At 36.2% G+C, this 11,819-nt stretch overlaps 1 protein-coding gene across 1 annotated transcript; it reads right to left on the minus strand.

The window, feature by feature from the left end:
* Positions 1 to 117: 117 nt before the first annotated feature.
* On the minus strand, positions 118 to 7,548 carry polk (polymerase (DNA directed) kappa). The gene is made up of 15 exons (XM_046841805.1): positions 7,446 to 7,548; positions 7,195 to 7,352; positions 6,129 to 6,248; positions 5,169 to 5,321; positions 4,575 to 4,706; positions 4,314 to 4,464; positions 3,775 to 3,978; positions 3,521 to 3,645; positions 3,268 to 3,434; positions 2,910 to 2,942; positions 2,634 to 2,730; positions 2,263 to 2,434; positions 604 to 1,704; positions 439 to 478; positions 118 to 345 (listed from the first exon to the last, which is right to left on the minus strand). Exons 2-15 carry the CDS (start codon positions 7,318 to 7,320, stop codon positions 243 to 245), a joined length of 2,724 nt encoding a protein of 907 aa, XP_046697761.1. The 5' UTR covers positions 7,321 to 7,352; positions 7,446 to 7,548; the 3' UTR covers positions 118 to 242.
* Between the last annotated feature and the right edge of the window lie 4,271 nt (positions 7,549 to 11,819).

An 11,819-nucleotide genomic window follows, 5' to 3' on the forward strand; every position in this document is an offset into this window, starting at 1 on the left:
TAATAATAAAATAATTTTCATAGCACAGCACACAACGCAAAAAGTGCACTGTAGAGATTGTACACATATGTATATTATTTTTCCATCCAGAATGGAAGTTCAATAATGCAACTTGACTCATGATTGATTGTTATTATATTATAGATAATTTATAAATAAACTTCATTTACAGTCACACTGCTTGGTCTCTACCTGCAACTTGGAGTATCGGACTCACAGACAAAGAAATAATATGATGAATTTCAAAATCTCTGATTGTTGTTTCCTTTGAAGAATTTATCGATGGTGTGTCTTGTGTTGATGACTTTGGTTTTCTTTGGGGGAGGAGGTGGTGAAGACCCACGTCTGCAATTAAAAGGTCTGTATAAATATATTTAAATATCCTAATTTAACAATTTATTCATAGATACCATTTCTGTACATGTTAAAGAACCTGACCTTTTGCTCTTTCCTTTTGCAGTAGAAAACTTCTCATGATCTGCAAAACAGACAATTTGTTCACATTGCAAAAGAAAACGTCGCATCTTTGCCGACACGTTTTAATCAACTACAAAATTTACAGTACGTTACTCACTATTATATACTATTCCTCCAGGAACTGACCTTTGACTTTGGTTTCTGCATGAGCCATTGGAGGAACAGCTTCTCTAAATTCCAGAAGCACTTCTTGGTTGAGACACATGTCCACATGATGGTTGAAGAGAATGAGGTCATCAGTATCTTGCACCTGATTGCACACTGGACATGTCAAGGTGGAGACCTCGGTGTCCAGTGGCTCACTGACAACATTAACTGAACCAGCTGTTTGGTGGATTGATGCAGATGTAGGATCATTCACAGCTTCATGAGACACAAGAGAACGCTTTTCGCTGGTATTCTGAAAGCGTTTAAAAAATGGTGTTCTGAAATCAGAATGTGTTCCTGGTATGGAGCAGATGTTGTGAGGATCTTCATCGTTTCTTTTCAAAACTGATGTCCGGTTTCCTGAGTTTAAATCTGTGACTTTATGATGAATATCATCTTTTTTTGCTTCATCCTGCATGATCAAAAGTTTCTCTTCCTCACACATATTTTGACATCCTTTCATGGAAGTGCTCTTATTGTCCAGTTCACTGCTAAGACACTTGTCTATATGCTGGTTGAATGATGAGAGGTTTTTAGTTTCGATTTGATTGAAGCACACAGGACATGTATAACATTGCAGCATATTTGCAAGTGATGCTGTGCTTGTTGAAGACAATCTCTGTTCTGCTTTGACTGCATTGTTATCTGTATCTGGAGCTTTTTCTATTTCTGCTGTAGCTTTGTGGGCTGTAACAATAAATGGAGGGTTACTAGTTAAGTCTCTGGGTAACCATTTAAATATTTTATTTGTGCATATCTCAGATGTCTCTTCTTGTTCATGTTGGTTTTGCATCTTTTTTGCTTCGGCCTTTTGGAAAAATGACTGTTGCTGAGGTTCATTTGTGCACCCAGATAGTGTCTGCCCATTACTGAATGGTATGGATGTCTCTCCTGTAAAACTTTTGCCCTCAGGACACTTTGCTCTTGTTGAACTGACACTAGAACCCATCACACTGACCATTTCTGATTTGGACAGTTGAGCTGTACTGCTAGAATCTGAAGCGATCTTCAGAAACCCAACAATGCTTTTCTGCTGGGGCTGTTTATCATCAGTGCTGATGAAGCTTGAGACACGAACACCTAACAAAGAAGAAATATTATTATAGCATATAAAATGACAATGTTTTAGAGTAAGTATTTAAAGAACAAATGTCAGATAGAAAAGCAATAGAAAAAGTGACAACACAAGCAGCACTAAAATAAGTGTAAAATAGTGATGTACAGAAACAGTGGAAAAACATGGCACTAGACTAGAATACATTACGTTAGTGACGTGTTATAGATTGTCACAAAATTCTTTGCATTGCTCCAACAGTCTCTTCAGTAAAAAAACAATGATCAGAAGAGTATGGCTTTTTTCCAGATTAAAATACTGATTTTTTTATTGATGGTCCTGCATTTTGCTTTGTGATTGAAAGTTAACCAACAAAAACAACAACATGCTCAGATATCAATACAGTTCTTAAGTTTGATTGAAAAACCTTTTCCAAAAATATACACAGTTTCTTGTATACAGTATATATATATATATATATATATATATATATATATATATATATATATATATAACATTTATAATATAATATATTAGAAACTAAAAACAATAAATCGATTATTTGATAACTAAACCCTACATACCCATTAATCTCAGCCGCAGGGGTAAAGGACTGACATTATCAATCTCAGCTTTCAAAATGTCCTTAGCAGCAGCAAAAATCTCTTCTTCTGTGCACACAGCACACTGTAATGTAAACGCTCTGGTTTTCACTTCAAAGTTGACATTCTTCAGTTTCAAAGTGACAGTTTTACCCTAAGTGTGTAAAAAAGAAAAAAGAACAAAGTCTATTATTCAGCAACTGAAGCCTGGCAACTGAGCTTAAACACACACACACACACACACACACACACACACACACACACACACACACACACACACACACACACACACTTTCTTAGCACCAAGAGGCTTTTCAGAGGCACTATTTAAAATGAATAATCTGAAGCTGTACCTTGAGGCCCTCCCTCTGTAGATCCTTTGCCAAATCGTGACAGAGCTCCTTGCACAGTGAATACTGCTCATCTGCATTGTTCATCTCCGCAAATGTCCTGCAGGAAAAGAATCATGGTTCATCCTAGTTCACAACACGGGGCTTAAAATCACCATTACAGCTCTTGAAGCAATGCATTTCCATTTTGTTTTCAGATACTGCCTTTAATTTCATAACCCTGAAGACATTCGGATGTCCAAAATACTGAACAGTCTGTTGTGTAAAGGAGCAGGTTACCTTTCTGTGCTCATGCTTTTTCTCTCAGAATCTCTGTGGGTATAAACACAGGGAAAGTAAACACACACACAAAAAAAAGTGGCAAAGAAGGCAGAAGATTTGAGTGAATGAATAGGCTCAAAGTAGTCCACATGACAGCAGTTTGAAATCTAGAGCACTAGAGTGACTTTAGAGTCCAAATCTGTTCTTTAATTTCTTTCGAAAGCCTCATTATTTTTTTCTTATATCAAATTTTTTTATTTATTTATTGGCTATAAAGAGAAAGTGGACAAATATACATTTCAGATTTTTTTTACAAAGACAAGGTGTAAATCTTGGCAGCATTTAGTTGTATGAATACAAGGTAAGTGTAAAACACCTGTCTATGCGAGTAGAGCCGAGTCCGAGTGAAATTTGGAGGAAATGGTGCCAGGTTGTTTCAGAAAAGAGCAACGAGAGCATCGCCATCTGCTGTCTAAGCTGGGAACAATTGATGATGCCTAACGCAGCTAGCATCGTCTCAGTGACTTTTCCAATCCCAGAGACCTGGAAAACAAACATAGTGAGTATTTATATAGTCACTATCCTGCCAGTATTGAAATGTGTGTCTGTAATTATCAGACGGCACACACCTTCCGAACGGGCAGCTCTTGGATGAAGTCATTCACAGCTTTTCTCTCAGGAGGAATTCTGTACTGACCATTGGGCTTGTTCTTATCACTGCACACTTTTGCAAGCATCATGTTCGGTGCAATGCCTATTATAATAACAAATGTTTTTTATTTTATTTTTTATTACAGATTCATAAAGATGATCACGTTTAAAAGAACTACGTGATGTACAATCTGAAAAAATTCCAATGCAATAATTTTTCGTGTTACAGTACCAGCACTTGCGGTAAGCGTAGTTTTCTGCTCGATACGAAAGCGCATCTCTCTCACAGCTTCTTCAGGACTTGTCCCGAATACCTCCACCTTCACATTAGCAAATGGGACAACAGGGGATGAACCTGGGCTGTCCTCAAAGAGCACAGGGGACAGGTTATCTGTCTCCGCTTCAACACTGGTCTCAGTTTCATTCATCTCTTTCACTGGAAAATGAAGGGAGGGAGATGCAATTTAACATTTCATAATGAATGCAGCGTTTCTTTCCTTTTTTTTTCCTAAGGCACCAGGTTTGAAAGTCTAGAGTACAACAGTGTTTTAGTGCCAAGTGAAAAAAAAGGTTAGAAGAATAAAGTCGTAGCAGCACCAGCTGAACTATTGGTGCGTCGGTGTTACACCACATTCTGTGACCACCGTATTTTGTGACCTTAGTGCTGCTACGACTTTATTCTCATAGTGCTACGATTAAATCTTTTAATTGCCACTAAAATGCTATCATACTATAGTGACTTTAAGTATCAATATTTACTCGTTACGGTACCTCCTGTGGTCTTCACTTCACAGATTTGATGTGTTCTCATAGACTCAGGCCAGTGCTGCCTCTGCTCCAAATGCTCAGTGATGTCCAGATAAGCTTCATCTAAACTCATGGGCAAATAGTGTGGATCATAGTCTGCAAACACCTCTCGCACCTTCGGGACAAAGCACACAGAAATATAATACAAATTCACAGCATGGAGGGGTTTGGAAAGAACGGTGCATATCTTGCTCAATCTGACCATGTTGATTTGAAATAACTGACCTGTTCACTCACTGCTCTGTATTTGTCAAAGTTGGGTGGAACTATGACCAAATCCGGGCAAAGCTTCTTAGCAATGAAACCAGGCATGGCAGCACGGACCCCGTACCTCCTGGCATGGTAATTTGAAGTGGACTGAAAATATGATATTATTACATGGTTATTTAAACATTCATACATGCAGACAGGACATGATTTTTAGTATGACAGCTCCAATCCTAGGACTCATATCAACCAGTTCCTCCTACTCATGTTGACCATGAGCAATAAAGAAACAGCAGATTCAACATTATCATAAGCCATTAAGTATTATAAGGCATTCTGCCCTGAAATGGAGGACTATTAGTATGCTTTAGGAAAGCATATTTTAACTATTTTATCTGCAAAAAGGTCAGTTTTTTTTACAACCACCAGGACCACAAGCAATATGTATAACAGACTAATTGATACCAAACCTGGAATCGGGTGTGTTTGTGCTTAATTGGAACAAAAAAACTGCAATCACATTTAGTTGCTTACATGGATAAGGTTACTTACTTCTCAAAAGACTTAAAAAAAATAAAGTCATTTTAAAATAGATATAACCAAGATCCTCACCAACATACTCATGGATCCCACTGCCATGGGTTTATTCTTCAGTTCTGGACAGTCTCTCATCTCTACAGCAGCATAAAATGCATCCATATCCACATGCACGATTACCCGTGTTAGCTCATGACTCCTTTCCAGATCAGCAGTCAGCTTTTCCACCTACAAAACAGAAAATTTGAATACAATAATGCAGGATAGGCAGCATTGTTGCTAGCTTGACTTCTGTACAAATGGAATTGGATACTAGGAGAAATTTAGTTGAATGAACAGAAATCCCTCGGCACATTGCGGTTAAGTTTTCGCGGTCTCACTGTAACGCAGGATTTTACATGGAACATATTTTGTTTTGCGGATTTTTCGCTGTATTGTGGGATTTTGCGGTATATAGGTGGTATTGTTGAGAGATATTTTAATAATTTTTGAGGTAAAATAAGCATTTTCTAGCCAAAAACATTAAGCTTTCATCAGTGCTGTAATGCTCTTCTTGGGTATGCAGTACATTCATTTCATCATCATCATCACCTTCATCATCATTGAAGTTGTATCTTCACAGGTGAGTACCCATATAGAATTATTTATGTTAAAATATTGAAAGTGTTTAAGTTAAGAGCAGAGGAAAGGTTTATAAGAGTGTCGGGACGGTTTATAAAGCCTTAAGATATACAGGTATTCTGTATACTGTACTGTATACATATTATGTTGCCACTTATCGTGTGTGTGCATGTGTGTGTGGGTGGGGTGGGGGGTCTGGAACGTAACAAGGGATTACCGTATATGCGTGTGTGTGTGTGTGTGTGTGTGTGTGTGTGTGTCTGGATGGTCATTCCATCAAATGTGTATTTCTGCACCTAGTATTCCTGGGATAAGCTGAGAGCTGAGAGCCACTAAAACCTTGACCAAGATAAAGTAGCAACTGCAGCTGGCCATCATTGCCTTTTCATCTCTGGGTGAATAAACCAAAAATACCTCTATTTGTGCTTTCTGGATTTGCTGTTCCGTAACCTTGGCTTTATACCGCATCATCTTCTCGAGGCGCTGGTTCACCTGCCGCTGCTTCTTCAGTTCATTCTCATAAAATCTGGATCCCTGTAAAGCAAAAACATAATATAATATCTTAAAAAGTAGTCTGCATTTTTCAGCAATGTAAACCCCACACTGCATTTAGATCAGCTGATTTAATATAACAGGTATATGAGGTGGTATCAAAACGTTTCGAGAATAGCTTTACAAGAAAGTACATTATTTATCTATGCTTACACATTACACTGTCCTGGAAATCTTCTATTTGAAGCGTATCAAGCAAATTCTGTGATTTGCACTGGATCTCTGCAATGGTGTCAAAATGCTGAAGAAGGAGCCAAATCTGGCGAGTACGGTGGGTGCAGAAGTAAAATCAAGTGGAGTGTTATCCAATGATCGTCATGCACAAGTTGCTGAATAGTTTTGAAATTTGCAGGGGTTGAGCTTGAAGGTCTTCCTGATCTCTCTTGAAGCGCACATGCCACTCAAAACACCTCGAACGACCGACACATTGCAGCATCGCCGTACTGTATGTCATACGTTTGTCAAGACTCTGTGGCAGATTTGTCCAGTTTTACACAGAAGTTTATGTTCACTCTTTGTTCTAACTTGTTGTCCATGATGAAAACGCAGACTTTGTTGTTGAGCACCATTAGTCTCAAAGTTTTTTGATACCACCGCGTATAGTTCCTGACTGTAGTACATCTACAAAGTGCTTTAACATGTTAGGGGGAATAAAAGAGTGTGTTTAAACTACTGTGTTTAAAATGGACCATGACCCATAAGCTATAGTCCCATTTAATTGATGTATAGAGTACAGTGGGACTTAATAATACTTGTACACCTACAACGTGCACTTATATAGTATTTGTACTTAAATAACTTGACACTAAATACAAGTACCTAGATTTCATATGCAGTATTGACTTCTGTACCCCATGTACATGAAATCTGAGCCCCCGTAATCAGGTTTTCTTACTGAATCAAAACGAATATCAAAAATGTAGCAAACCTTGGAGGTTTCGAGAATAATCTTGTTGATTTTTTCCTTGTCGAGACCCTGCATGCCTGCCTTGTTATCATTGAGAGCCACTCTGGAGAGGATGGGGTCCTGTCCTCTGCTGCTGCTGGGTTCCATCTTCAGCACAACAGCTGGAGCTATTCACTTACCTTAAGGAAAATGTAAACAACTAAAATAATAACATTTTTATAAGGTTTAACAGCTAACAAGAAACTACACTAAAAAAGCGGTTAAAACCTTACATTTACTGGTTAGGTAAAATAAACTTTCTTTTAAAAAAAAGTCGAAAATCAGGTGAAAATATTTTGACAATTCAGCTTTCTACGCTGCCATTTTTAAATTTCCTCGTTGAAATTAGACAAAACGTGATATAGTGCCACCTGCAGTACAGGAGCAATACACTCGAAATATAGACTATTAAATTAAATTAAATTAAATTAAATTACATTCAGTTAAATTCAATTCAATTCAATTCAATTCAATAAATAAAATACAATTAAATTAAATTAAATTAAATTAAATTAAATTAAAACATTTTATATTTCTTGTAAACTACACATCATGCCAAGATACACTTAGTTAAGTAAAGAGAATGACAGTCCATCATTACTTTAAGAAATAAAAGTGAGTCACTCCTCAAGAAACAACCTCAAGAAAGTTTTCCCAAGTGCATAACTATTAAATGATATGACTAAACACACTACACATACATATTCTCATACAGACCATCCCAGCAAAACCAAGAGCTACCACTACTCCAGGTGATATGTTAATTAAAATGTAACTTTTTTTTATGCTTCTTGGAGAAGCATTTTTTTTTAGATGCTTATCAACGTCCACTGTTGAGAGGAGAGAGCATGAGTCAGGCCTTTATGGTCAAACTGCTGTAAAAAAAACAAACAAAAAAAAACATTGCTTTGGAAGAACAACAAGCAGAAGAGACTTGCTTTATCAAGAGACACAAGGAATGGACTTTAGATCAGTGTAAAACTGTTCTTTGTTCTGATTAGTCCATGTAAGTTTTTTTGGTTCTAACTGCAATCTTTATTACATACACATACAAAGCATGAACGGATGGTTCCTGATTATGTGGTTCCCACTGTGCAGCATGGAGGATGAGGTTTGATGGGTGCTTCGCTGGTGAAACATTTGGTAACTTAGTCAAAATTGAAGGTGCATAACCAACATGGCTACCACAGCATTTTGCAGTGACATGCCATCTCATCTAATTTGCACTTAGTGCGACCATCATTTGTTTGACAACAGGACAGTGACCCCATACACACACCTACAGGTTGTGTAAGAGCTATTTGTCCAAGAAGGAGAGTGATGGAGCGCTGCGTCAGATGACCTGACCTCCACAATCACACAATCTAAATCCAGTTAAATAGTTTAGAATAAGAGTCCAGAGAGGGAAGGAAAAGTAGCCAACAAGCACTTTAAATAATTACAAATACAAAAATATATTCTGGGTTATTTAACACATTTGTGTTATGTAAATAATTTCATATTTGCTCTGTGATAGTTTCAATGTCTTCATTATTAATAGGCAGCAAACACACTGAGATTTTATATTAACATGGAATCACTAAAATGTTTGAGGTTAATTTTTTTACCTAATTATTAGTAGCTGGTTTTCCATAATTTCCAGCATATGCAAAACAGAATATTGATTTAAACTCTTTGGCTTTTATATTTATTTGGTTTTTATGCTAATTAATTTGGCCTCAGTTTGTACACCTACAAGAAAAACAACTTCCAGAATGGATCTTCCAATAAAATAAAAAAAAGAAAGAAAAAGAAAAGAAAGAAAACCTTGTTAAGCAAAATAAAGCCTTTCTGGAACATTATGAAATTGTTCCCAAAATAACTGAAAGAGAACCAAATACTTCCACTGAGAAAACATTTAGGCTGTTTAAGACCAACTTATATGTGTAGCAAATAAATTCAATGACTATTTAAAAAAAAAAAAAATTTGATCATGAAATAATGCTTTTATATATATATTAATAACATTTTCAAATTTGCTGCAAGTATTTATTTCCTAGTCTTTAAAACAAGCCCCTTGGTGGCGCCATTCCCTTTTAATTGATATGTCAATTAGCTTTGTTTGTAAATCATTTTACAAACAATCTAGAGTACTTTTTTCCATTGCAGTGGTTCATTTATCCATCAATTTGCCTCAGATAAATCGTAATGTCGTTCTTCTTTTGTTTTTCCATAAAGGATTATTTTATCAGATTTTTCTGCAGCCATCTCCTTGCCTGTGGTTTTGTGCACCGACCCAGAATGACCTCATCTGCTGGCAAATCTCTTTGATTTCTTCTGAAGAGGCATATTTTCTCTTTTGATTTTGATATCTCAACAATAAATCTGCTCCATTCTACTGCTGTTAAACAGAAACGAACTGCAGGAGCCAAGTTGCAGGAGGCATCTACGTGTTTTAAGAGCAAACTACACAGCCTACGGCAAAATGTACCATCCTTTAGTGCATCCTTAAGACAGTAAAGACTCTTAATAGATGGTTATTTTCTTTATAGATAAATGTGTGCAAAGTACTATAATAGTGTGTTGATTCTGTTCTAAAAGAAGTGAGAGAGTCTATCTGTATTTTGTGGTTATCCCAACTCACAGTCAGTGTGTGTGTGTGCTGATGCATGTATTTTTTGTTGTCACTTGTTTTTTCTCTTCCCTAAAGCTTGAAAATAAGCATATTTTTCTCTCCCAAATAATATAACACACCTAAATCTTTTTAGTAAAGGGCTTAGGAGATTTAAGAGATCATACCTTTCTTTTTTTTTTCACCCTAGTACATCTTTTGAGGATTAAAAAATAATCAACTTGTTATATTTTGAAAGTTATTTGTCAGTTGGTATTATGTAACTTGGATATTTTTGATATTTCACAAGCTGTACAGTGTACTATAGTACAAGATGTACAGTGTGGAAACAATGAAGATGCTACACTGCATTGCTACCAAGCATCTATCAAATCCCGGAAATGAAAACCTAAAAAATAAATAACTTCCAAATTAAAAAATATAAACTTTAATTAAATTCTCAGAAATGCATCAGACTGTGCAGCTATCACTATCAAGTTTGCATACCTTCTCCTGGAGTCCATATTATTTTGTTCCAATAAATGTTTTTATTAAAAATTTAAAGGAACATTTAGTTCTTACTGTGTGCCAGATGGCCATAAATGATCAATATATCTCAATTTAACAAACACATTTCTCACAGTGTTTTCATGTGAATTCCAATCCCCAAAACATCAATTTTATTACCTCTGATCTCCCTAAGCTTATAGACATCCTCTTTTACAACCCTATAGTTTCAAATAAAAGGCTTCAGTTCAGTTTTGATTAGATCATCTGCTGGTAAAAATGCCATATTGAACAAAGCATTCTCTCTTCCTGATTTCATTTCTGTGTCTTGTGCTCTAAAGAATCGATATCTTTGCCACACCACACAAATAAAGCATCCTGCAACAATAAAGCACTGTTTATCACCAAAACGTCTACCGCTCACAGACACTGGCTTACTTAGAACAGTCCCTTGAATTGTTCTCATGTACACATCCAATTCATGGCCAGTTTAATAAAAACATCTATATGCCACATGCATCCAATAAATCTAATCAACGAATTATGGTCAGCAGCATGAAATGAATGCAAATGTACAATGTAATTAGAAAAAAAACGGTTACAAGAAATTCTATTGTATATATGTATGTATGTCATATATAATGTATCAATACAAATGAAATAACAGCAAATAGACCATCATTACAATAAAAACAATCAATTTATTACTAAGCAAAAATATATGCCATGAGCATAATTAAGACTCAGTCCCACTTTCTTAAAGATGTTAAAGCCAAAATTCCATAACACAGCATTTCTGTGCTAATCTACAAATCTAATCTTTTTACAAATTATGCAAAGAAACCTCACAAGTAAAAAATGTATCTTATAACAAATATAAGCGTCTGTAAGTATTAAATGCATACATGCTTGGGAATTGAGAACAAAATAAAGATTGACTGGAGACACAGGCCTGAAAAGTGATAACATACACAAGCAGAAACCACAGCTATCTATTTTTTTTAGATAAAAAAAAAATGCAAACCCTATATGTGCTATACAGCTAAAGAGACAAAACATACACAGGAGAAACAGAGATCAAATCATCCTTCTCTGATAGCTACAGTGGCATACCAAATAGTCTACAGCTACACTTGCATCTCGTCGTCCATGGTGCACACACATGACATGCACAAAGAACTGCTGTTTGATCCATAAGCATGTGTGTGTTCCATATGTGAACAAGAACCCAGTTTCAGAGCCTCTTAACAAATACCTGTAGAGTCTATGTATAGGTCAAAAGCACCAATAAATATTCACATTGCATAACCTGTTGTAACCTAGGTTTGGCATGTTGTGCTATCTGAGATGCCTTTCTGCTAAAGAGTGTTGAGTTACTGTAGACTTCCTTTGCAGTGTGCAATAGGTTTGACCATTCTCCTCTCACCTCTCTGATCAACATTGCATTTCTGCCTGCAGAACTGATGCTTACTGGATGGGTTTACCACAACAATCTGTGTAAACTGTAAAG

Source organism: Silurus meridionalis, chromosome 27, assembly GCF_014805685.1.
Source record: "Silurus meridionalis isolate SWU-2019-XX chromosome 27, ASM1480568v1, whole genome shotgun sequence".
Classification (NCBI taxonomy): domain Eukaryota; kingdom Metazoa; phylum Chordata; class Actinopteri; order Siluriformes; family Siluridae; genus Silurus; species Silurus meridionalis.